This window comes from Eumetopias jubatus, unplaced genomic scaffold (genome assembly GCF_037043125.1).
Source record: "Eumetopias jubatus isolate StellerSeaLion01/CBP00866 unplaced genomic scaffold, mEumJub1_p1.0 scaffold_17, whole genome shotgun sequence".
Classification (NCBI taxonomy): domain Eukaryota; kingdom Metazoa; phylum Chordata; class Mammalia; order Carnivora; family Otariidae; genus Eumetopias; species Eumetopias jubatus.
Genome location: NW_028274823.1, coordinates 41,942,185 through 41,969,066, shown reverse-complemented (window position 1 = coordinate 41,969,066; position 26,882 = coordinate 41,942,185). Strand labels below are relative to the sequence as shown.

At 44.4% G+C, this 26,882-nt stretch overlaps 1 protein-coding gene across 9 annotated transcripts in view; it reads left to right on the top strand.

The window, feature by feature from the left end:
• WDFY4 (WDFY family member 4) overlaps positions 1-26,882 on the top strand; it is a 295,199-nt gene that overhangs the window by 35,349 nt on the left and 232,968 nt on the right. For all 9 annotated transcript variants that reach the window (XM_028098639.2, XM_088020233.1, XM_088020234.1 and 6 more), the window contains exons 8-12: positions 1,522-1,679; positions 3,656-4,108; positions 6,489-6,593; positions 8,154-8,344; positions 13,776-14,356. In XM_028098639.2, the coding sequence (XP_027954440.1) occupies positions 1,522-1,679; positions 3,656-4,108; positions 6,489-6,593; positions 8,154-8,344; positions 13,776-14,356 (1,488 nt within the window). The remainder of the gene's footprint in view (positions 1-1,521; positions 1,680-3,655; positions 4,109-6,488; positions 6,594-8,153; positions 8,345-13,775; positions 14,357-26,882) is intronic.

Sequence of the window (26,882 nt, the reverse complement as noted above, 5' to 3'; positions counted from 1 at the left end):
CCACACGCATGCCCACTGGCTTGACAGCCACCTATCAGAACCCACATCTCTGTGCTGGAGAGCTCTCTGGGACTGTTGTAACCAGCTCTGCCTACATGCTTCGGGGCTGGAAGGAGTGCTGAGGAGTCATCCCCCAGAAACAGCCCTCAGCTGAGGACTGGCAGGAGCTGATGTATAAATACCCAGGAAAGTTGCCCCTTGGGTGGGACATCTCTACCCTGCCTCCCAGAGTCCCCAGGAGTGTTACACTCCCGTTGCCCCACAGGGTGCTTACCTGACAATGCTCCTGTCCTGGCTCCCTTCCCTTTCTTCTTACAGACTCTTTCCACTAGCAGAAGTTTTTGGTTCAACTCCCAAATGAACTACCTTCTCTCTCTCAAATCTTTGACTATGAGAAACCCAAATGAAGACACAACTGAGCTGGGTCAGGACTCATCTCCTCCACTCTCACTTGCTGTATTATTTTCAGGTCGGGTCCAGGGATGGATAAGACAAGAGATGGAAATCAAAGAAATACCTTGATTGTTCCAACTTTTCCATTGCTCTTGGGGAAGCTGCTTAAGGGCAGGGCCACATATACTCCATTGTGCTCTGCTCTGTGAATATGAGAAGCCGTTCTCATCCATGGGGTATGGCTTCCCACTGTGCTTCACAGACTTGACTGCAGAGTCAGGTTTCTAGTCTAGAAGGGACAGTTGGTTGAGGGGGCTGAAGCCCCTAAAGAATGGGACTAGATGACAACACCTTGAGGGCCTTCCTCCAAAGGGACGCTAAGAATAAATGTTCCTGTGGGGTTGCTAGGTTTTACACTGGTCCGGATCATGACCACCTGGTTATTGCTCCCAAGAAGTCAGCAGCATAGCAGTTCCTAGACATTTCTTCTGTTAACTGGGTGGTTGGTTTTCTCCAGAATTCTTGTGGAAGCCAGGAGGGGGAAATGAGCCTGATCCGGGGAGTGTCAGGAAGGACCCATCTCAGCTCACTGGATTTTTTTTTTTTTCTGCCTTACCTGAAGTCATACTGCAAGCACCTTTGCTCTTGACATGGCAGAGCTGGAATAAGATTTGAGAGAGAGAGACAGACCCTCCTCCACAAGAAGAGAAAGGTAGCCCACCTACACATAAGTAGCTAAGAATGAAAATAATACTCAACCTTGACATAAGCATAAGGAAGTCTAATAAAGTTTGATTACTTCCCCAGAGTTTTGTTTGCCCACTTGAAATATTAAATTTCTCATTTTGGGGCTGCCCCTGCTCTGCCGGTGTGCATGTCTTTTGGGGTGGGTTCAGGCAGAGGAAGCAGCCTTCCCATGAGCAAATGCTTAACTCTTTACAGGTTTCTATATATTCCGACTGTATGTCCTTACACCTAAGGCTGACATTTGCAGAGTGACTTTTATCCAGGGCGCTCCCCTTGCCTTTTGGTGCTAAACTGGTGGAGACCTCTGGGGGTCTGGCATTGCTTCTGCATCCCTGTGAGGAGCGCCGTGAGCCAACATGGCTGCCTTGTCTGTCCCTGCAGGTACGATGGGCTGACGCAGAGCGAAGTGGATCCCCACCTGGAGGAGCTCCTCAACCTGGTGGTGTGGTTGACAACCTGTGGGAGGTCAGAGCTGAAGGTGTTTGACAGTGTCACGTACCCTCAGCTGGAAGGCTTCAAGTTCCATCACGAGGCTTCTGGTGGGTCATCTTCTGTCTCTGGGGGCCCGGTGGTGGCTGGCACTGGGCCCTGACAAATGCTACACGATCTTTTCCTGACTCTTTGGGAAGAAACAAATGCTTGGCACCTGTCAGTGATTTTTTTTTAATTTTATTTTATTATGTTATGTTAATCACCATACATTACATCATTAGTTTTTGATGTAGTGTTCCATGATTCATTGTTTGTGCATAACACCCAGTGCTCCATGCAGAACGTGCCCTCTTTAATACCCATCACCAGGCTAACCCATCCCCTCACCCCCCTCCCCTCTAGAACCCTCGGTTTGTTTCTCAGAGTCCATAGTCTCTCATGGTTCCTCTCCCCCTCTGATTCCCCCCCTTCATTTTTCCTTTCCTACTATCTTCTTTTTTTTTTTTAAACATATAATGTATTATTTGTTTCAGAAGTACAGGTCTGTGATTCAACAGTCTTGCACAATTCACAGCGCTCACCATAGCACATACCCTCCCCACTGTCCGTCACCCAGCCACCCCATCCCTCCCACCCCCCACCACTCCAGCAATCCTCAGTTTCTTTCCTGAGATTAAGAATTCCTCATGTCAGTGAGGTCATATGATACTTGTCTTTCTCAATGCTTGGCACCTGTCAGTGATTCTGTCGTGCCTTTGCGGAGATTACCTATGGATTTTAAATCTCCCCTTTTTAGAATTTTTTTTTAGATGTCTTGGTGGGACTCAGAGGAAATGTTTGCTTACTAAATGCAAAGACCCTCTCAGGTAATGGAGGGAGCCTCTAGCCTCCACTCCCACCTCTGCCGTGGCTTACTCTGCAACGTGTGCTCATGTATGAGTTCTGATGTCCCCAAGACAGCCACCCAGGCTCAGAGACAGGGCCTCCTCAGCTCTTTGGTTACTTGCTTGATGAACGCTGTGCTGCAGAGGCACCAGTGTGACCAGGCAGGTATCTGCTCCCTCAAATGTCTCTGTAGAGACGGTCACACATACACTGAACCATGATCTCCTCCGTAACTGGCTGACAAATGCATCGGGGACAGTGGTGACACCAGGCAGATGGGTTGGGTCTGTCTGGATTAGTCAGGAAACTCTGCCCAGAAGGAACCATTCAAGTGAGGTTTCAAGGCTCAGAGTGGATCGCCCAGGTAGAAAGAAGAGGATAAAGTTCAAAGGCAGAAAGTACAGCCCGAGGAAAGATGTAGGGACTGCAAACATCCGGGCGAGTCTGGGGAAATGGACACAGAGATAGGAACAGACCAGAGCGTGGTGTTTCAGGAACATCTCTGGGGTCTGAGGCAGGGAGGCCTGGAGGCAGGGTGTTCTCTGATGGAGCGTCTCCTGAGCAAGAGAAGATGAGGCTTCACCCTTGAGCTGGAGAGACAGGAGGGGATGGCTTCCGAAGGTGTCTCTGTTTAGCCGCTTGGCTAGAAATGAAACTGACGTTGCTTAGTAATCTTCAACATCATTTGATTTTAATTGATTAAAACCAAACCTCCAGCCCAGCACTGCCCAAAGGAAATATAACGCGAGACATATCACATAATTTTAAATGGCCTAGTAGCCATATTTAAAAAAATAAAAAGAAACAGGTTATTTTTCATAATATATTTTATTTAACCTAATGTATCCAAAATACTACCATTTCAACATGCGGTCAATATAAATAATTGTTAATGGCATTTTGGGGCCTTCTTTGTGCTATATCTTAGAAATCCAGTGTCTGTTCTTACGCTCATGGAACATCCCAGGTGGGTGGCCACATTTCCAGGGCTCTGTGAGCCACCACGTCTTGGACAATGCAACTCTAGCCTTACTCACACTCTGGGCAACTGGCTTTTCTGGACTTCTGATAGACACTTACCCACAGGAGCTGGAAAATAGAAACTATAAATGGTATTTCCTAATGGCAATGCCAGCACATGTTTCTAGGCACAGGCAGGAGAAATGACCTGCAGGATTATTCCTTCTTTCCTCTTCAGGGGTGACCATTAAGAATCTTCAGGCCTTCCAAGTCCTACAGAATGTTTTCCACAAAGCCGGCAACACAGTCCTCTGCACCAAAGTCCTGGCAGCCATCAGGACCATGTGGGCCTGGAATGCCCGCAACTTCTTCCTGCTGGAGTGGACCCTGCAGCCCATCTCGCAGTTTGTGGAGATCGTGCCCCTGAAGGCAGCCCCAGTGCAGAAGCACTTCTTCCAGCTGCTAGAGGCCCTGGTGTTTGAGCTGCATTATGTGCCCCACGAGATCCTGCGGAAGGTGCAGTGCCTGATCAAGGAGAGCCCTGAGTCGCCCTGCACCCTTGTGGCCCTGCAGAGTGTCCTCAGGATAGTCGGCAGGGACCTCCTCTTCACTGACATCTTCCGGGACTCCGGTCTCCTGGGCCTGCTGCTGGCCCAGCTGCGGAAGCGGGCCAAGATCCTGAGGAAGTCAGGTGCCTCCCAGGAGCATCGGGAGGGGTATGGGGAGCAGGCTGGGGGGTCTGCGTGCCACTGTGCCACCCATTGATATAACAGGAAAAGTGACCGTGCCCGTGTCACCTGGCACCATGAGAGTTGGACAAGGGGCACGTGGCTTTGCAGAGCAGGCAGCCCCTCTATTTCCTGTAACTGGACTGATCTTCCCCAGGAAGAGGCCAGAGGGATGGGTGTACCTTTAAACAGACTCATGGGACTAACTCAGGCCTGATGAATTCTCAGCTTGCAGGTATCTCCTGCACTGGATGGTGTCTGAGTATGTAGATGGAGAGATGTCAGGGGGGCAAGGGAGCTCAGAGAGTCCTGGGGCTCTGGCAGGGCAGAGGGTGGGGGGACGTGTGTGTGTGTGTGTGTGTGTGTGTGTGTGTGTGTGTGTGTGTGTGTGTGTGTGTGTGTGTGTTGGGGAAGGTCAGCTGGTACACAGCCTCCTTTCGGTGCTATCAGGCCCAACGATCTCCCACCTGGAGCAGTGATCACTGCTGCCTGGCTTCCCCCTCCAGGTCTTGTCCCACTTCTGGGTCCTTCTGGCAGCTGTGGCTCCTTGGCAACATCCCTTCACCCCTACCTTGGCCCTGGGCTCTCAACCTCAGCAGCCTCTGCTGCCTCCGTGGGACTCCAGGCTCCCTTCTGTCCAGGCGGGAGTGCTGGCCTGGGCTCTCTCACTGCCTGACCATGCCCCATGCACACACCCTGCTGTGGTTTGTCCATGATCCCCACCTCCACCAACCTGTGGATAGGAGCCAGGGCATGAGAACTCCTTTCCCAGTTCTTCCTGGCTTTCCTGTACCTGCCCCTCTGGGCTTTTAGCTTAGATAAGGCACACTAGGACACTGAATCCAGCCACTTACCTCTTCCCACCTCTTGGCCTTTTCCCTTTCTGCACTGGCTGGGAGGGGCTGAAGACCCTCTACCCATTGGCTCCTTTTGGAATTGGGCTTCAGACTCAAGCTAACGTCATCTGTCTGTCTGTTCCCTGGTTGAGGGGAAGAAGCTGAGGGAAAGGGTATGGGCATTGGGGCCAGACAGCCCTGGATGGGAATCCTGGTCATGTTCCTTACGAGCTGAGTGATCCTAAGCAAGTTACTTAACCTCTCTGAGCCGCTTTCCTCCTCCATTAAATGGGTGCAAGAATGTTTACATCATAAGGATGTGGTCAGCATTAAATGAGGAAGTACTGGGGAGGTCTCCCCGCTGCACCTGGAGCATCACGGGTGCTCCAGAAATGTTAGTTGTCTTCTCCCCTGTGGCTTCTGTGGTACTTCATGGAGGACTGAGATAGACAGGTAACTTCGGGAGGCCAGGAAGGCCTCACATCTCCCTGGGAGTGTTTGCAAATCGGGTCAAGATTGAGGATGAGCTCCCACCTTTACATATCTGGGCCTCTGGGCTGGGCCTTGGAGACCATTTTGCCATGTGCTTTTTTTCTGCTGCCCTTTGCATAGTCTTTTTGTTTAATGTTTCTGTGTTACCTTACTGTGTATTGCTTCTCAGCAGCCTGCTATTGAATTTCCTTTTAAATCCAATCCTCAGACCTATGACCATTCCCAGCAGAACTGGAACTTTTTTGTGAGCTGATGTATCCAGTCTTACTTTGTGCTTTCTATTGTTATGATGTTATAACACTATTTATGTTTCTATTGTTATAGTGTCTAGTGTTTCTATTGTTTCTTATTCTTCTTAGATAATTTGTCTCCTGGTTAATGAACTCTACATTCATTCATTCATTTATTCATTCATTCCCCAAATAGGTATTGGGCTTCCCTCTTGTGTCAGGCACTTTTCTGGCACTCAGGACTCAACAGTGAACACACAGGCCTGGTTTGCCCTCATAAATCTATTGGAAACACCCATCCGCTCCAGAATCTGTCAAGCCTCTCCGCACCACACGTGTGAGCTGGCAGTCCTCCATCCCAGGCATGAATGGCAAAATATAAAACTGTCCAAAGGGAAGTCAAAGAGGAGGGCTTTGGACATTATGTCGAGTAGTGGTTCTCAAAGAGTGGTCCTCATAGAAGCTCCATCAGCATCATCTGGGAACTTTAAAAAAAATGCCATTATAGAATCCCACCTAAGACCTCCTAAGCTAGAAACTCTGGGGAGGAATTCTAGCTTCTGGATTTTAGCAAGCCCTCCAGGGGATTTTGATGTGCTTAAGTTGGAGATCCATGGCTATAAGGAGTTATAGGGTGACTTCTTCTAAATTGGGATGCATGCTCCCTTATAATAGAAGCATTATATTCTCATTCCCTTAAGGGTATAGAAAACTAATGGAATCAGAGATTTGGGGTCATACTATGTGTACTTAAGATTTTCTTTGTTGCTTCTTAAATACAACAGGAAACAAAGACTCCATGCTTGGTGTTCAGAATACAGAGAGAGAATTGACCTGTGTGATGCTGAGAACCATAGTCACACTTCTGAGAGGCTCAGTACGGAATGCAGGTAAGGATGGTTCCAAACTCATCTTGTCACTGCTTGGTAAAACATTAACTGTCTCCGGTGATTTATGTCAGTGTTTCAAGGTTATATCCAAGGAATAACCAACATTAAAGCTGTGGCCAATGTCCATTTGCTGGTTGATGTCCAGTGATCATCAGTAAATTCATAGACATCTTGGTTGACAGATTTTACCTTTAAGGTTGCTAAATAAGTTTGAGATAGAGATATCCTAAATTTATGAGACCACAGAATGCTCCCCACTTCTTTCAAGTAAAATCTATCAATATCCTGCTGCACCGACTAAGGTGCTTTTTTAAAAAAATCGGAATTGTAAAATATAGGTAAAGGAAGGCTTTTTAAGAGGCTTCCAGCCCATGATGAACTTAGTAGCTCCATCCATCCAAAACATTTTTAGCTTCCTAAGATCATGTGACTTCCGTGGTTTTTTTTTAACAGGTGCATTAACTATGCATGTGTATATATTATGTTATGAAGCAGATGTATCAACAAAGGGACATCAATAGGTTTGATGATTTGGGATGTTTTTATCTGAACCCCTCATAGATCAATGATACCAAATGTGAATGATTACTTTATATGCAGAGTCTCTATTGTTAGACTATAAAAGATTCTCTGGAGGTACTGGTTAAAATGCATATTCCTAGGCTCACTCCCAGAGATTTAATTAGTAGCCGGTCAAGGTAGAACTCAGGAATCTACTTTTTTTGTTTTTAAGTAGGCTCCATGCCCCGCATGGAGCCCAGTGTGGGGCTTGAACTCAAGTTTATGAGATCAAGAGTCGGATGCTTAACTGACTGAGCCACCCAGGCACCCCAGGAATCTACTTTAAAACAGGCTTCCAAGGTGATTTCCATGTAGGGCCACCTGGCCCACAAGTGGAGAGATCCTGTCTCACGGAGTCGACAAGCTCAAATCCACATCATGCCACTTGAATGATTCAGTTACTTCCTAGTTCTTATTCCACACGTGATCACACCAACTAACAATCCTGCAGAAGAAATTCTTAGGATTACTTTTAAACAAAAGTATACCACTAGTCAAAGTTCTTTAATCCCCCCACTCCAGGAAACTAGCTCAGAATTAAGTATGTTCATAACTTCAATTCTGGTTTGTTTTCATTAAGAATTTTGGCAGAAAAGAGAGAGAATTGCCATTGGCCCTGGGTTAGGATATTAAGTGGCAATAAAGGACAGAGGTATTATCTAGTTAAAGTTTGTATTAGGTAGGTTTCTAAAAAAAAAAAAATCACTGAAAAATTTTTTGAAAAAAAATTTCAAAAGCAGAATTTACATTGAATAAAAAAGCGGTTTTTTTGTTTGTTTGTTTTTAATTGCTCCACAGCTTCAGCTTCTCTTTTCCTCTTCTCATTTTAACAGTGGGTTGGATTTTGGGGGGAAAAAAAAGAGTTTCTAGTGGGCAGAGGACATGCATATAAAGGGAACAAAACAAACTTGGATGTTGTAAGAGAAAGCTTTGTTGTCATTAAAACTAAGATGCTGAGGCCCCATTGCTCTAGCCCCATACTGTCTGTCTGGTCTGCAGTTGTCCTGAAAGACCACGGCATGGTGCCCTTCATCAAGATCTTCCTGGATGATGAGTGGTACCGGGAAGCCTCACTCAGCATCTTGGAGCAGCTCTCAGTCATCAACGCCGAGGAGTACATGAGCATCATTGTGGGCGCTTTGTGTTCATCCACTCAAGGGGAGCTGCAGCTGAAACTGGATCTTCTGCAGGTGACATCAAGGCTTCCTTTGTGATGGGCTTTCCCACGGACAGGTAGTCAGTGATTGGCATTTGTGCAGGCATTCCCTCAGTCACTGTATTGTCCAGGTAGGGGAGCACTAGCTGCTATCACAGAGAAATCCCACATCCTCAGCAGCCTGACACACGGGGAGTTTCTTTCCTTTGTCCGGTCCAATCAGCGGTGGAGGGGGACACCATTCAGGGACAGCTGTCATCTGGGCATCTCATCTAGCCAGGAGACAAAGAAAGGAGCACGGAGAGTTTACGAGGTGTTCTGCAGGCCTGCACCTGGCACACGTGAGCGTCTGTCCAACTTTCTTTGGGCACAACTTGTTTGGATACGAGGGGTGCCAGGAAAGGTAGTCTGGCTGGGCAGCTATCTCGCAGCAACACTGTCAACTGGGGAAGTGGAGTCTGAGTTAGTGGTGGCCAAGCAGCTGCCTTGTTTAGTTGACCAGCATTTAGTGAGTGTCTACCCCCTAGCGGCCGAGTGCCTGGGACACACAGCGACTGGGGTTCATAAGAAGTGAACCATCACTGTGATGCACTGTGGTCGTGCCCTGGAAGGTACTGAGCACAGGCTTAGCCACGGGAGCAGAGGAGTAGGAGAGCCCGATGCTGCCCTGCATGTTGAGGAAGACTTGCAGAAGAGGATGTTGGAGCTGGGATGGGGATGTAAGGGGCAGGCAGAGGCCTGGCCACAGAGGACAGAGGGGGAGTAGTAAAACTGGGGTGTCACTTGTGGGTAGCCAAGATGAGTATAGGTTTTTGTTTTTGTAACATTGTTAAGGATCATCAAATAATTTTAACACAGTTAAAGCGATAGCACCTGCCCTCACCACCATCCCTTCTGCCTTACAATTTTGTTGTTCTTGCTTTTCCATTCCTTTTGTCTTTGTGGCCTTAACACGTATTTTAAAATTCCCTCTCTTTTGTTATATCCTGTTGAAGAGAAGAGCAGATGTAAATGCAAGTACCCCCCTGGGGGCCTCTCATGTACTTGTGCAGCACAACCCTGTGCACAACACACACTCATGTCTCAGTGACGTACTACCCTTGATCATCGGTGAATTTTAAAAAAATATGGAGTTGCTCTGACTTCCAAAATTAAACCAGTGGGCTTACTCAGCCATGACTATTTCTGTACAAAACCATTTTAACATTTAGAGGATGGCGCTCAGTTTCTTTTACTTACTTGTTTCTCCACAGAGCCAGTCACTGTCATGTGATTGTCTGACATGCGTGTTCCCATCATCACGTGGCCTGAGCTTGCGTGCTTGGCATGGCCAAAGCATCACGAGAAGCCAATCCAAAAGGGTCAGAATGACCATAATTACCATGCATTTCACAGATGACCAAAACCAAAACAGTGATTTAGTTATAGAGCCAAAGAAATCAGTTTTATGTGAAATAAAACCGGACTTATATAAAACAAAAAGTTAACTTCTTTTGAAAGATACTAGAGTCCCATGATCATGTGAGGTAAAGGGACTGAGAGGGCCATGGGAGTGAGAGTAAGGGAGAGAGATATCAAGAATTAAAGGCAATTTACAGCTCGGGATGACTTGAACTTCATGTGGTCCAGTCTTAATGTTCCAGCAGGGACATGTCCAGAAAGTGTCTAATATAAATTGTGAGTTGAGCTTGAATCTAAGACTAGTGACTTAAAATCTAGGGATCTTTCCTCTTTAGCATGCTGGTTATTACATTTTTTTTCTCACATGTCTGTCTTTGGCCTGATTCACACGAGCTTTATGCTGATAAGCAACAGAGAAGGCATGATCAAAGTAGTCAGGACTTTGGTTTCCTGGTGGGTGAATTATTGGAATCCCCATCTGTTTCTGGCATTTTCATATTGAGAGTCAAACAGATCCACAGAGAGGAAAGTTTTGGCTTTACTTTGCTTGGAGAGAATGAGTGTTTCTGTGCCCGTTATAGAGTACCCTGCTTTGCTCATGAAAAGTTCACCTTATTTACTCTGCGGCCCAGAGGCACCTTATTGGAGTGTCAGCCCTTGGGTAATAGGACTGAATTTCTAGAATTAGCAATGTAAAGTCTTTCTGGTGTTTTACAGATTCAGTATCATTTCAGAATCTCGCTGTCAAGGGATTAACACTGTGTAAGCTTATTTAACAAAGTCATACCCTGTGTTCAATGTGCCATCTTCTTGCTGGGTGCCAAGTTACTACTGGGTGGTTGGGGGGTGGCGCCTGGAGCTGCTAGGGCTCTCCCAGGACCAGGGCTGTAGACACGTTGTTGCTCCAGTGGGTGATGGGGAGACATGGGGCTGTTCCTGACTGGCCCACAACTGAGTCATGTGAGTGAGTATCCAATGTTTGCTGGAGTCTGAGATGGAATCTGCTTTTGTTCTAAACATCTTGGGAATCCATTGGAACTTTAGAAAGATGGAAAATTAGTTCTTTCTGGCTGGATCTCCCTTTTTAGAAGTTGAGTGTGTACGCTGCCCAAAACACCATGCCTGCAAAATGAGTCAGATGTAGGATGGGGGGAAGTGATGGGGTGGGGTGACCTCAAAGGCAGTACCCGCCCCCCGCCCCAAGGTTTGCCATCTCTGACATGCATCCATATCCAGGTGTGACCCTTACTTCCCTTCCCTGAGACAGTCAGCCAGCTGCTTTGGAGGAGAGAAATCCTTCAGAAACACCCAACTTTGGGCAGTAGTTTCCAAAATCCAGTGGTGTGGCGCTTCCATACCAACACACAAGCACATGTAACTTCACCACCTAATCCTGGCAAATGATAATTGAGTTAAAGAATAATGTAAGCAAATGAATTTCCTCTCCACTGCCAGTGGGGCTGTGATTGGGTTATGCACAAATTCAGATTGATCTGCTAATATACATTTAGCTGTTCAACTCTGTACTTAATCACATTACCTCACGAGTCTTCCAGCATGACACATGGAAAATTATGAGGAATAACACATAATAGAATGTGAAATAAATCCTGTTAGTCCTAACATAGTTAGCGCTTTGCAGCAGACATCCATTTTATAGATTCAAGCTGGAGGAATACTAACTCCAAGCCGATGACATGGTAACTGAGTTAAGGAGGAGAAAATGTGCTTAACGCTGACCTTTCTTGAAATGTGTCAACCCTAGCCTGATTACTTTGACTTCAGCTGATTAAATTTACTCCCTTCCACCGACTCACAAGCCTCGGTGATGCATTATCATGCAAAGTTGAATGACAGTAATGGAGACCCTCTTCCTAGGCCCCCAGTTCCTGACAAATCGTTTCCCGAAGTAGCACAGTATTTATTTTCCTTTATGATAGAAATGTTTCTCCTTAGTTGCTATGAAATTAAGCCTTTGTAATTGGATTTTGGACTTTTTACTTTATGACTCTGCAAATATGAAATTAACCCCATCCCAAGAAATAATAGAGCAGTCTAAGTTCTAATGAGATTACCCCCATTTTAGATAATGATTCTGAATTTAATAAATCAAACAAAGCAACAATTAAGGACAGCCATTTCTTTCTTCTCCCCTCTCCCAACAGGAAGAGAAAGGAGCCATCTAGAAATTACAGGGGACAGACCCTCTGCAAGACATGGGTCTTAAGAAGGACTTTCATTGGGTTGCTCTGTTTTGAAAATACCTGCTCTCAATAATCTTTGAATGATGGAGTCCTTTTGAACGATATCTGGTGTCAAATTAGATGATTGGAAGGGAAGGTGGCTTCTTAAATAAGAGGGGAGTTTGGTGGTCACCCAGTGCTCAGACAAGTGCCTAGAATTTGATTTGTTTGTTTTTTGATCATTCTCCCTTTTTCATATTTGTTTTGTCATCTGTCCTTGTGATAAACAGCAGAGCTTCATTCAATTCATTTACCTTCAACAACCTCCTACTGGTTTCAGGAGCCACCGAAAGCACTCCTATAAATTTAGAGGGCTTAACATCCTAGAGCTCAAGATTTCCCAATGTCTTGGTGATTGATTGATTTTTCCAAGGCATGAGTCACATGACCAGGCACAAGGTCAGACGCAGACAATGCAATGCATGCTGTACCATATACCAGTGCTCATCCTTTCACACAGAATATCAATTGATGGGAAGAGACCAGTACCACCACACACACTTCCAGGTTAGAGTGTGTTTCCAACTTGGTGGAAGAAATAATATTCTGTTGGGAGTGAGTTGCTCACACAAGGCAGGCACAGATGTAACCGATCTGCGTGTGGCTTGTCCTGGCCCCAGGACAACGGGTCAGGGGTGTGGGGTGTAGGAGCAGGCTGCTACAGTGATGCTGTCTACCCAGAGAAAGGCCTTGATTGTCTAGAAGCCTTAGTGTTGCTACACCATGAACTTCACAATCACTGCGCATCTCCCTTCTGGAGAACCTGCTTTAACAGTCTACATGCTTCTTTTAAGGAACTTCCTATAAAGTCAAACTTTCCTGGGTTTTGAGCCAAATTCAGAATTTGTTAGGCCATATCTTGTCCTCCCTCTCTTCCTCCCTTCCCCCCTTCCTTACTTTCTTCCTTCCTTCCCTCCCTCCAAAACATTTGTCAACTACCTAATGTATAGCACACACTGTCCTCAATGGATGGTGCATTGTAAGTGCTCAATAAATGTCTGATTTTAGAAGGAAATAAAAGTTTGTCTAGTAATATCTCGGTGATCTGGAGAAGGTAGATTCTACCAGAGGCTACCATGATAGCCTAAACTCCGCACATGGTCTCTTCTGTAAGCTATAGTTCTGTTTCCTTCCATTAAACCTTTCTCTCTTCTACCTTGATTCCTTCATATTTTTACACCAGATATTAAGTAGATTCATTTTACCATCTTTCTTCATTTAATAGAGGTACTCATGTTTGCACAGAGAGGGAGATAAATAATGATAAGCTACTTTATATAGATTTCACTGTGAGTCCTCTTTGCAATAAAAGAGATGGTTCATCCCACTCATTCAGCAAATATTTATTAAGTGCCTGCTACATTCCATGGCAGTAAGTTGCTGGATTTCACAGAGATTCAGTCTAGTGGAGGGCGAAGACAATTTTCAAGTAACTTCATGACAGTGTGAAGAGAGTTTGGTTCAACAAATGAAAGGGGGCTATGAGCACTCGGCCTGGGGTGAGTACAAGCCAGTGGTCAAAGGAGGCTCTCTGGAGGGAGATGCAATGAAGTTAAGATCCAGGACAGGAAACCAACCCTGTCCCTGAGCATAGACTTTGACAGCAGCCATTTGAAAGGAGGCACTGAGGGGGACCTAAACTAAAAGGAAGAGGAACGAAGTGGACACCCCACTGTTTCAGAATCACCCTCAGGTAGCTCACTGCTACCACAACTTGAACAGGGAAGAACACATGCAATGCTTTGGTAGGGGTGTGCTGGAGCTTGGCGTTAACAAGCTGCCTCCTGGGCTTTCCTCATTTTTATCCTGTTGGTGTTTCAGTCTCTGCTTAGGATCCTGGAGACCCCCAAAGGCCGTGCTGCTTTCAGAGTGTCCAGTGGCTTCAATGGACTCCTGTCCCTGCTCTCTGACCTGGAGGGGTCTCTCCAGGAGCCCCCGCTGCAGGCGTGGAGGATGGTGTCCCCCAGCCAAACCCTGGACCTTGTCCTGCACACCCTCCGTGCCTTGTCTGCGGCGTTGCACCTGGACCCCGTCAATAGTGACTTCTTCGAGAGGAACGGGCTTTTTGAGAAGCTGGCCGAGGACCTCTGTTTGCTGGGCTGTTTTGGAGCCCAGGAGGAAGAGGGAGCCCCTCTGCACTCCGGGGAGGACACAAAGGCCAGGCCATTTGCTGATTTGCTGAGTGTGGCCTTTACCTCTGCCAGCTCACTCCCACCCAAGATACAGAGCTGCCTCCAGATCCTCAGCTTTCTGGACAGCATGGCCAGCGGCACCCTTCACCTACGCAAAGACCTGAAGGAGTCCCCGAGGGCTGGGCAGGACCCAGTTGTGAATGCCCAGAAGGAAGACGCTGGCAGGGACCCCCAAGGAAACTTCAAGCAGTGGCCAGACCTGGAGGAGAGGTAGAGCTTTGCTGCCTGCTTCTGTAATTGGGTCATCAGTGTGTTTCTCTCTCCTGTTTTCTTCCAAATATCCTGTGCATGTGTAGTGGGTCAGAAGCCTAGACCTACAAACTGGGGGGGTGGGGTGGGGTAGTGGTGGTGGTGGTGGTGGTGGCGCAAAAATGTCACGTGACTTTTTTCCCTTTAAATCAAGTTAACTTCAACTCCAGTCTCCTCTACCTTGGGAGCTGGCAGAGCACCAATCCAAGTCAATACGTGATTAGAGGATGCTTTTGAGTTACACAAGACCCGGGGGGCTTTCCAGATCTTGGAAACCAAGGGCAGAACTCTGCCAATAAGCTCCCTTTCTCTTTTGCCATCTTAGCTGCTGCTCTGGGGAGGCTTGGTGCCTGTGCCCAGCTGCCCTGGTGTGCCGGGCAGCCCTTGCCTTTGGAAGCCTTAGCTTACCCACTGTCCCCCCTTTCCCCTGCACTGCTGGGGCTGTGATGAGGTCCTTTGACTTGCAGGATAACCATGGTGTCCTCCCCCATCACTGGTTCCTCCTCTTCTTTCTCACTGCTTCCACTCTTTGTAACAATCATCTCTGCTTACCTCATAGGCCCATCTCCTCCATGAGCCCAGACTTTTGTAGACACGCTTTACTTCCATTCCTGTAAGACAGACTTCCACTAAAGCAAGGGAGCACAAAGAACATCCTTCCTTCCTTTGGAGTGGCAGGGGAAGAAAATGAAAGAGCATAACAGCAATTGTGGGTTATCTTTTTTATTCCCCTAAGGTAGCAATGACAAAACACAAATTAATATTGCAATAAATTATCCTGCCTACCCCCTCTCTCCACACCATCTGACGTTTACCGCCACAGGATGCCCTTCTGAGACACATTGTGCACTTTCATCCAAAGATGTTGGATTGGCCAGACTTCAGTGTTGGGAGTCGGTGGTGAGGGGGATGGATGCCAAATCTCCAACTCTGCAGATAATCATATCATTGTTCTTGTTTCTCCAGCTAATTTGCTAAATTAATTGGTTCTCTAATCTTGCATTTGCGCAGACACCAACTTGCTCATGAAGTATTTATTGCTGCTTTGATTTGCTAATTTTTTAAAAGGACTTTTGTTCATGAGAAAGTTTGGCCTTTCACACTCTTTTCTTGACTATTTTTACTATCAAGTTTATGGTAGTGGCAGAACGGGAGTTGGGCAGTGTTGTCTCTTCTATTCTCAGGAAGACTTTATGTAAATAAAGATTACTGTTTCTATTCCTTAGCTTTGTGATAGAATTTGCCAGTAAAAACCTCATAAGCCCAATGTTTTTTTGTAAGAAGATTTATTTTTGTGAGAATAAATTTATATTTCTTCTTGAATCATTCTTAGTAATTTTTCAAGTTCATTTTCCCATTCCAAGTTTCAATTTACTGGCATAAGGCTGTTCACAGTATCTTTTTAACTTTTTGCTCCTGACATGATCGTTTGTGTCTTTTCTCTCCCCTGCCCCCCAGCACCCCAGCATTCTTGACAGAGTTTTATTTATCAGCGTGTCCCATGAGCCAACTTTCAGCTTTTCCTACCTCTCCTACATATGTTTTCTATTTCTGTTTTCATTTCTTTGTTCTTATTATGTCCTCTACTGTCTTTGGGTTTATTCTGGTATTCTTCTCCTTAATTTAATTGATTAGGAGACTCATTTTCGGTTCTCTTTTTAAATGGAAATTTCTCTGTCACTTTACTTTAGCTGTATCACCCAAGTTTCATTATGTTGCACTTTCAATATTATTTAGTCCTAAATATTTTAATTTCCTTTGTGACTTATAGTTTGATTCTTGAATCTTGTTTGGATTGTGAATTTCCAAAGTTACAGAGTATTTTTGGTCATTTTCCATTGTCGTAGAGTTCTAATTTTATCATCATGAGAGAAGATGGACTGTATGATGGTAATCCTCTAGAAATTAGTTGAACTTGACTTTGTGGCTTCCAATGTGATAAATCTTCGTAAGTGTTCCGTAGGTGCTTGAAAAGAATGCATATTTTCCAGTTGTTACACTCAATGTTCTATTTCTGTCCTTTATATCAAATTTGTCTACTGTCTTCTTCAAATTTTCAGATTATTTAATCTGCTTGACACATCAGTTACTAGGCTATGTTAGATATTTTTCATTATAGTGATATATTTATCAATTTCTGTTCATTTTTGCCTTATATTTGAGGCTATTAGAATCACACATATCTACAATTTTTTTATCATCTTGCAGAATCAAAAAATTTCACCTTATATGGTGACCTTCTTTATCCCTAATAATACATTTTGCCATAAAAACAATGTTGTCTAATCATAATAAAGCTACACCAGCTTTCTTTTGGTTAGTATGTGCCTGGAAATTTTTTAAAAATTCTTTTCCTTCAAGCTTTCTGGGTCCTAATGGTTTAGGTGTTTCTTTTGTCAACACTAAAGAGCTAGTTTTGTTTTCACTTTATTTTATCATTTAACCCAGCATGGTATTTTTTGGTTGCTGAAGCATGTGCTTTGTTTACATTTTTATAATTATTAATATGTTTGGAATGATTTCTACTTTGTTCTTTTGTGTTTTCTATTGTCCCATTTTTTCTTTTGATTTTTTCCTTGTCTTCTTTTGAATTATTAGAATTTTAATTTTTTAATTTAATTTTTCCCACTGACTAATTTGGATCTTATACTCTGTTAGTCTTTCAGTGGTTTACCCTTCTAGTGGTTACCCTAAAATAATTTAACAGTCATCCTCATAATGTTTAACTATTTACTCTGTTTACTATTGCTATTTATCTTTAACCTCTTTCCAATACATATGTGTTACATATGTAATATGTAAGCACTTAATTTAACTCTTAAATGTATACTTATATTTCTAATGTATGTATTCCTGTTGTCCAATATTAATTTTGGGCAGTCCATCAATCTAATCTAAAACTAGTTTTAACTAATCCATCAAATAAGGCAATTATTCATGTATTTTTTTGTTGAGGTATAATTGACATATAACATTATATTACTTTCAGGTATAAAGCATAGTGATTCAATATCTATCTATATATATTTTAAGGACTTTATTTATTTGAGAGAGAGAAAACCCTCAAGTGGGGTGAGGGGCAGAGGGAGAGAATCTCAGGCAGACTCCTCACTGAGTGTGGAGCTCGACGTGGGCCTTGATCTCACAACCCATGAGGTCATGACCTGAGCCGAAACCAAGAGTTGGACACTCAACTGACTGAGCCACCCAGACACCCCTCAATATTTGTATATATTGGGAAATGATTACCACAGTAAGTCTAGTTATTAACACTCATCATCACACTAGTTACAATTTTTTTTCTTGTGGTAAGAGCTTTTAAGATTTATTCTCTTTGCAACTTTCACATATAAAATATAGTATTATTAACTGTAGTCACCATGCTGTACCTTATGTTCCCATGACTTATTTATTTTAAAACTGGAAATTTGTAACTTTTCATTCCATTCATTTATTTTGCCAACCCTCTATCCCCTGCTTCTGGCAACCACCAATCTATTTTCTGTATCTATGAGCTCTTTTTTTTTTAGATTTCACATATAAGTGAGATCATATGGTATTTGCCTTTCTCTGAATTATTTCACCTAGCATAATGCCCTCAAGGTCCATCCATGTTGTTACAAGTGACAAGGTTTCCTTCTTTTTTTTATGGCTGAATAATACTCCATTGTGTATATATACCACATCTTCATCCATTCATTCATTGATGGTCACTTAGGTTGTTCCTGTATCTTGGCTATTATAAAGAATGCTGCAGTAAACATAGGGGTGCATGTATCTTTTTAAGTTGGTGTTTTCATTTTCTTCAGATAAATACTCAGAAGTAGAATTGCTGCATCATATGGTAGCTTTATTTTTAATTTTTCGAGGAATCTTCATATTGTTTTCCATAATGGCTATACCAATTTACATTCCCACTGACAGTGCATGAGTGTTCGTCACCAACACTTGTTATTTCTTATCTTTTTGATGATAGCCATTCTAACAGGTGTCATGGTGGGGGCCCATTGTGGTTTTGATTTGCATTTCCTGAATGATTAGTGATGTAGAAAACCTTTTTATCACCCATATATCTTCTTTGGAAAGATGTCTCTTCAGATGTTCTGCCCATTTTTTTAAAAAAGGTTTTATTATTTGATACCAGAGGAGAGAGAGAATGCACAAGCAGGGGGAGCAGAAGGCAGAGGAGAAGGAGAAGCAGGCTCCTGCTGAGCAAGGAGCCCAATGCGGGGCTTGATCCCAGGACACTGGGATCATGACCTGAGCCAAAGGCAGATGCTTAACCAACTGAGCCACCCAGGTGCCCCATTCTGCCCATTTTTGATTGGATTTTTTTGGTATTGAGTTGTATGAGTTCTTTATATATTTTGGGTATTGACCCTTTATCATATATGCAATTTGCAAATATTTTCTCCCATTCTGTAGGTTGCCTTTTCATTTCACTGATGGTTTCCTTTCCTGTACAGAAGCTTTTTAATTTGGTGTAGTTCTACTGGTTCATTTTTGCTTTTGTTGTTTCTGCTTTTTGTGTCAAATCCATAAAATCATCGCCAAGACCAATGTCAAGGAGCTTACCGCCTATGTTTTCTTCTGTGAGCTTTATGGCTTCAGGTCTTAGGTTCATATCAAGTCTTCAATCCATTTTGGGTTAATTTTTATGTATGGTGTAAGGCAGTGGTCCGGTTTCATCCTTTTGTGTGTGGCTGTCTAGTTTTTTCTCAACACCATTCATTGAAAAGACTGTCCTTTCCTCACTATATAGTCTTGGCTCCTTTGTCATAAATTAATTGACCACATATATGTGGGTTGATATGGTATCTCTATTCTGTTCCATTAATCTATGTATCTTATGCCAATGTCGTACTATTTTGATTACTCTATCTTTGTAATACCATTTGAAATCAGGGAGCATGATGCCTCCTGCTTTGTTCTTCTTTCTCAAGATGGTGACATTTCTCACTGCAGTGGTACCACAGCTGCACTTTGTGAGCCAGGCCTTGACCAGATTCCAGGCCCCTCTCTTCTTGCTTTATCTTGGGGAGAATTCCCTTTCTGAGGCTCCCTGATCTTTCTATCCTGGGGGAGGGCATCCTTGAGGAGGCCTCTACCCTGGCCACCTGGAAAGCATGCAGGTCAACTTGGTAGCTCAGCATTGAGCCTTATTCTACCAGCTCTTAGAGGGCAGGGAAATAAGAGGGCAGGGAAATAGTTGTCAGCACCAGAAGACATTAGTAAATGGTATTGAGTGACGAGAAGCAATAGTCATTTTTCAAATGTCTCTGGGAGCTAAGCACTAAACACTTCTATTCATTTAATTCCCTCCCAATCCTAGAACTTTACTAATAAAGAAACCAAGGCTAAGAAAGGATAAGTAACATGGCCAAAGTCACACATTTAGTAAGTAAACAATACAACTGGATTCTGATCCCAGGTCTATTTTCAAAACCTGTGTGTGTGTGTGTGTGTGTGTGTGTGTGTGTGTGTGTGTGTGCGTGCGCGCGCACGTGCGCCTTCTTCCTGCTTCTTCTGGGAACTCCCACAATAATGGTGATGATTTTCCAAAAGTTCTGACACAATAGTTTACAGTTTAAAGCTGGTCTCTAACCTATAGATGGCATCAGCCTGAATTCTTTACAGATGAATCCTGTGTCAGATGTCATCTTGGTTTCACGATGAGTAATTTTTAAATGTATGAGACTCAGATTTCATAAATAGAGCAATTTTTTCCTCATTAAAAGAAATACATCACCCTCAACCTTTCCTAATGGTTAGAGAATAAGTGAAACCCTAGCCTCTCATGAGAGAATCTGGAGGATAAAGGCAGGGCGGTGGGCTGGGAATGGGGGACAGGGTGCTCAACCTCACCTACCATGAACACTTGGCATCTTCTTGGACAAGTACCTTGGCTCAGACCGGTCTGTGCAAAGTGGGCCTTGCTCTCCAGGGAGGAGGGGTGGAGGCTGTGGGCCTTGGACTCAGGCCAAATGCTCTATGCCTTAGTGGCCATGTTCCTTGGGCCTGTTGCTTTATCTCTCTGAGCTTCGATTTCCTGATTTGAAGACAGCAGTAATAAAAGTATCCACCTTGTTTTGAGGTGAGGGTTGGAGATGAGAATGGTGCTAGTCATCGTGATCACAGCTGTTGTCTCCCAAGTACTTGTGTGCCAGCTGCTCTGCTGAGTTCTCCACAAGCATTAATTCTTTTTTTAAATTTTTTATTGTTATGTTAATCACCATACATTACATCATTAGTTTCGGATGTAGTGTTCCATGATTCATTGTTTGTGCATAACACCCAGTGCTCCACACAGAATGTGCCCTCTTTAATACCCATCACCAGGCAAACCCATCCCCCCACCCCCCTCCCCTCTAGAACCCTCAGTTTGTTTTTCAGAGTCCATCGTCTCTCATGGTTCGTCTCCCCCTCCGATTTCCCCCCTTCATTCTTACCCTCCTGCTATCTTCTTCTTCTTTTTTATTTCTTAACATATATTGCATTATTTGTTTCAGAGGTACCGATCTGTGATTCAACAGTCTTGCACAAGTCACAGCACTCGCCATAGCACATACCCTCCCCAATGTCTATCACCCAGCCACCCCATCCCTCCCACCCCCCACCACTCCAGCAACACTCAGTTTGTTTCCTGAGATTAAGAATTCCTCATATCAGTGAGGTCATATGATCCATGTCTTTCTCTGATTGACTTATTTCACTCAGCGTAACACCCTCCAGTTCCATCCACGTTGTTACAAATGACAAGATCTCATTCCTTTTGATGGCTGCATAATATTCCATTGTATATATATACCACATCTTCTTTATCCATTCATCTGTCGATGGACATCTTGGCTCTTTCCACAGTTTGGCTATTGTGGACATTGCTGCTATAAACATTGGGGTGCACATACCCCTCGGATCCCTACATTTGTATCTTTGGGGTAAATACCCAGTAGTCACAAGCATTAATTCTTATAACAACTATGATTTAAGTAACCTTGTTCACAAAATGGAAGTTATATATTAGGGAATTGCCCAAATACATATGCAGTGTCCAAGATACAGAATATATAATCTCAATGAAATGTACACCCCCACACACAGCACACCCATACCACACACCACACACACACACACACCATACAGAACACCCCTACACCACATCCCCCATAGACCTTTACACAAATACACACACATACCACACATACATACACCACACAGAACACCCCCACACCACGTCCCTCACACCCCTCTACACACACGCACACACACCCCACACTCAAACTGCACCCCCCCAATGTCATTCAATGTAGTTCAATAAATGGTGGCTGCAGTCGTGATAACCATATGTGGACCTTCTCTGGTATTTACCAGGTCCTGTTACCTGAGATGGGTGTCATCCTTCTTGGCCAGCCGATCCACAGTGAGGGCCTGGAGGTGAAGGTGGAGCGAGGAGTGGGTCAGGCCACGGTGTGGTGTGTGCGTGCGCATGCACACGTGTGTGGGTACTTGTGTGTGTGCAAGTGCATGTGAGTACATTGGGTGTTGGGTGAGCATCTCAGGTGTGAGAACCCAGCTGGGCAGGAGGCATCTGCCCAAAGCCTGTCCTCCCTTCTGTGGAGCTGCGGCTTTGCGGGGAGCTTTCTCTTAAATCGCAATGCATTAGTCGGCCGCGACCCCCATCTGAGGTTTCATTTTCGGCCGTTTCGCTTCTGGCAGCCAACCATGGTCTGGAAGCAGGGGATCCTCCTTCTGACCAATCGTCAGCAGGCCAATAGTAGCCTAACGCGGCGTCACACGCCTGCGTCATCCACGTCACTCCATCTCTAGGTATTTAATCACCTCCGTCACCACAAGAGGGTGAGTACAGTCCAAGAAGATATTTGGAGAGACAGAGAGACCATATTCACGTAACTTTTATTACGGCATATTGTTAGAATTTTTCTATTTATTATTAGTTGCTATTAATCTCTTACTGTGCCTAGTTTATGAATTAAACTTTCTCATAGGTATGTATGCATAGGGAAAAAAAAAACAGGGTATACAGGGTTTGGTACTCTCAGAGGTTTTAGGCATCCCTGCAGGTAAGGGAGGACTACGGTTTCTTGTCCCTTTTTTTTTTTTTTTAAGATTTTATTTCTTTATTTGAGAGAGACAGAGGGAGGGAGGGAGCGCGTGTGCGTGCGCGTGAGCAGGGGGAGGGACAAAGGGAGAAGCAGGCTCCTCGCTGAGCAGGGAGTCGGAAGGGGGGCTGGATTCCAGTACCGTGGGATCATGACCTGAGCTGAAGGCAGATGCTTAACCAACTGAGCCACCCAGGTTTCCCTCTTGTCGTGGCTTTTGAGATTGGGAGGGCTGACTGTTAGAGCTGCCGTGCGGCCTGGTGCAGAGCCCGTCCCCCCACTGCCGCAGGATGGCTGCCCTAGCGCGTCCCTCACGTGGCTCCTGGACAGCGGTGGCACGGCTCCGCCTTCCGAAGCCTGCTCCTGCCTGCACCTCTCTGGCTCCCTTCCTGGTAGAGCCATCTAGTCTGGAGAATGCGAGTCCAGAATTTCAGTAAGCACGCAGGGAATACCAGCACTGGGGCCAGGCACTCGGGGCCAGGCACTGGTGAGTACTTGGGGGAAGGGACAAATGACCCCTGCCCCAGCCCTACACCTGGGTGTGGGAGAATCAGAAATGTGAGCAGATCATTACACCTGTGTGGTGGATGCCATCCAGAGCAGCCTCAGAAATTAAGGGGGAACAGAGCAGCGCACGTGACACAGCCTGGGAGAGGGGTTCCGTGGGGCCTTTCTGGGTGAGGAGATCTCTGAGCTAAGCCGCGATGAGAGACAGGTACCTGGATTGGGAGGGGTTGGAGAGGGCATTCCCAGGCTTGAAAGACAGACCCCAAATCAGCCATGCTGAGTGAGGAAAGCTCAGGGCCTTGGCAGGGATTACAGAGACTCAGAGCCACACACTTGAGGGCGGTGCTGAGACGTGAGCCTGGAAAGGGGTCCAGGCATGAATGGCCCTCGGGCTGGCAGCGGGATATTATTCTGTGGGGAGAGGGCAGACATGTTGCAGAGGCCACTCTGGTGTGTGTATGTGTGAGTGTAAGAGTGTGAGCGAGTATGAATGTGTGCGTGTGGTCATGTGTACAAATATGAGTGTGTGAGTGTGTGTGTGTATGTGAGTGTGAAGGGGGAGAGATGCATAGAAATGCGCATGGGGAGGGGGAGGGAGGCAGGAGCTGGAGGTCTGTCCCCCCAGCGATGGCGATGGCCAGCATCCAGACAGCAGGCTGCTAACAGGAGAACCTTTTGAGACCTATTTAGGACATAATGTCCTGGCCTTGGTAACCAATGGGATGAGCGTGGGGGAGGAGTGGCTGGCCCAGGCCCTGACAGGGAAGCCCTGGTGGAAGATCTGGCTTGGGAGAAGGTGGTGGTTGTCTGCAGTAGCCTGTGCAGACTGCCAAAATGAGATTGTATTCCTTTTAATTTTCTAATGAATCACTCAGGAATCCACCAGCTGTAGTGAGAAGAGATAGAGTAGCTTCATCCTGCCCTGAGAATTTGGATGAGGGATAATCTGGCTTCCACAGCTAAGCAGGAAAAATCCCCAGATCTGAGCACCATCTTTACCATGTGCTACTGCTGTGGTCACTGGGCTGGGGGCTGGGGATAGCCAAGCTTGGGCTCTGTGTGATGTGACGTGATGTGATGTGGTCCCACTGGTTCTAATCCCCCTCCAGGCCTCTGGGTTCTTCAAAAGAAATGACATCACTCTTACTTTGTAAAACTCAACCAAGCAGCCCTCTTGTGCTGTCCTCACCTCTGGGCCTTGATAAATAAAGATAATCATGTATATAATTTTGGATTATAACTTTCAGTTACGTGCACAGGTCTTTTGCAAGATGTGAGCCATCCAGGAACACTAGATAATGTGGGATACCACTGTCTGCCCTCCTTGGCATTCAGAACCCCTACCCTCATTCCTGCTCTTGGGATCCACACCTCAGAGCGATGCTTCTCCAAGTGTGGCCTATAGCCCACCTGCCCGCATCAGAATCAGTTGTCAAGCTGCTAAAATACAGTCTCATAAACCAGATTTCCCGAATCACAATCATTGGGGTTGGAGTTTAGGGATCTGTTTTGTTTGTTTGGTATTTTAAAGCTCCTCTTGTTATTTTTAAGCACATTAAACTTTAAGAACTTCTGCCCCAGGTCCTGGGCATCTTTTCCTGAAAAAAATTTTTTAAATGTCTAATTTTTTTTACTAAAGTGAAATTCACATAACATGAAATTAACAATTTTTTAAAAGATTTTATTTATTTATTAGAGAGAGAGAGAACACAAGCAGGGGGAGTGGGAGAGGGAGAAGCATGCTTCCTGCGGAGCAGGGAGCCCGATGCGGGGTTCGATCCTGGGACTCTGGGATCATGACTGGAGCCGAAGGCAGATGCCCAACGACTGAGCCACCCAGGCGCGCCTGAAATTAACAATTTTAAAGCAGACAACTCAGTGGCATTTAGTACATTCATGACGTTGTGCCTAGACACCACCTGTCTAGCTCCAAAATATTCCAGAAAAATCCTATATATATGCACATTCCTTCAGCCAAACCCTGTGCAAACACCAATTTTTCTGTCTCTATGGATTTACCTATTCTGGAAATTTCATATAAATAGAATCATACGATATGCCCTCTTTTGTGTCTGGCTTCTTTCACTTAACATGTTTTCAAAGTTTATTCCCATTGTAACATATATCAGTACTTCATTCCTTTGTTATGTGTGAATGTCATTCCATTGTAGGTGTACACCACGATTTGTTTATCCATTCATCTCTTGAGGGACACTTGGCTTGTTTCCACATTTTGTCTATTGTAAACAGTGCTGCTGTGAACATGTGTGTAAATGTATTTGAGTATTTGCAGTTCTTTTGTGTAAATATATAAGAGTGGAATTGCTGGATCAAATGATAATTCTATGTTTAATTTTTTGAGGAACCACCAAACAGTCTTCCATGGTAGCTGAACAAGTTTTATATTTACCAGCAATGTATGAGGATTCCAATTTCTCCAGATGCTCACCAATACTTGTTTTCCATTAAAAAAATTATAGCCATCCTAGTGAGTGGGAAGTGGAATTTCATTGTGGTTTTGGTTTGCATTTCTCTAATGGCTAATGATGTTGAGCATCTTCATGTGCTCATTGGCCATTTGTATATCTTCTCTGAAGACATATCTATTCAGGTCCTTTGCTCATTTTTAAATTGAATTGTTTCTTTTTTTGTTGTTGAGTTGTATAATTTCTTTGTATATTATGGATAATAGACACTTATCAGATATATGATTTGCAAATGTTTTCTCCCATTCTGTAGGCTATTCTTTCACACTTTTAATAATGTCCTTTGATGCATAAAAGCTTTTCATTTTGATGAAATCTATTTCATCTATTTTATCTTTTGTTGCTCATGCTTTTGGTGTCATGTAAGAATCCATTGCCAAATCCTAGGCCATGAAGATTTACCTCTGTGTTTCTCCCTAAAAGTTTTAGCTCTTATGTTTAGGTTATTGATCCATTATATGGTGTGAGGCCAGGGTTCAACTTCATTCTTTTGCATGTGGCTATGCACTTCTCTCAGCACCATGTATACTGATGATTCTATTCTTTCCCCACTGAATGATCCTTGTGGAGGACTCTCAATTCTAGTCCACTGGACTATGTGTCTGTCCTCAAGCCAGTACCACACTGTTTTGATTACTGTAGCATTGTAGTTAAGTTTTGAATTCAAGAAGTGGGAGTAGTCCAACTTTGTTCTTCATTTTCAGTATTGTTTTGGCTATTTAGAGTTCCTTGCAATTCCATATGAATTTGAGGACCAGCTTTTATCATTGCATATGTTAGCTGTGGTCTTTTTATAAATGCCTTCTATCATGTTGAGAAAGTTCCTATCGATTCCTAGTCTTCCGAGTATTTTTATCATGAAAGGGTGTTGGATATTGTCAAATACTTTTTGTGCATCAATTGAGACAATCCTTTGTTTTTTTCCCTTTGTCTTCTAATATAGTATATTACCTTGACTAATTTTCTTATGTTGAATCACTCATACCCTTGTATTCTTGGGATAAACCCCACTTGATTATAGTGTATAATTCTTTAAATATGCTCTTAGATTTGGTTTGCTAGTATGTTGTTGAGGATTTTTGCCTGTATATTCATTAGGGATATTATCCGTAGTTTTCTTTTTTCTTTTTTTTCTTTGTGTAGCTTTGGTATCAAGGTAGTAATACAGGCTTCCTTGCTGTTTCCTGAACATGCTGGACATACTCCCACCTTAGGGCCTTTTGCATTGGCTGTTCCCTTTGCTTGACATGCTTTTCCCTCAGATATCTGCCTCCCTCTTTCAAGTCTGCCCAATTGTCACCTTCTCAAGGAGGCCAGCTCTGCCACCCAAATTAAAATTGCAGATTGCTTCCTTCCTCCACCCTAGCACTCTTC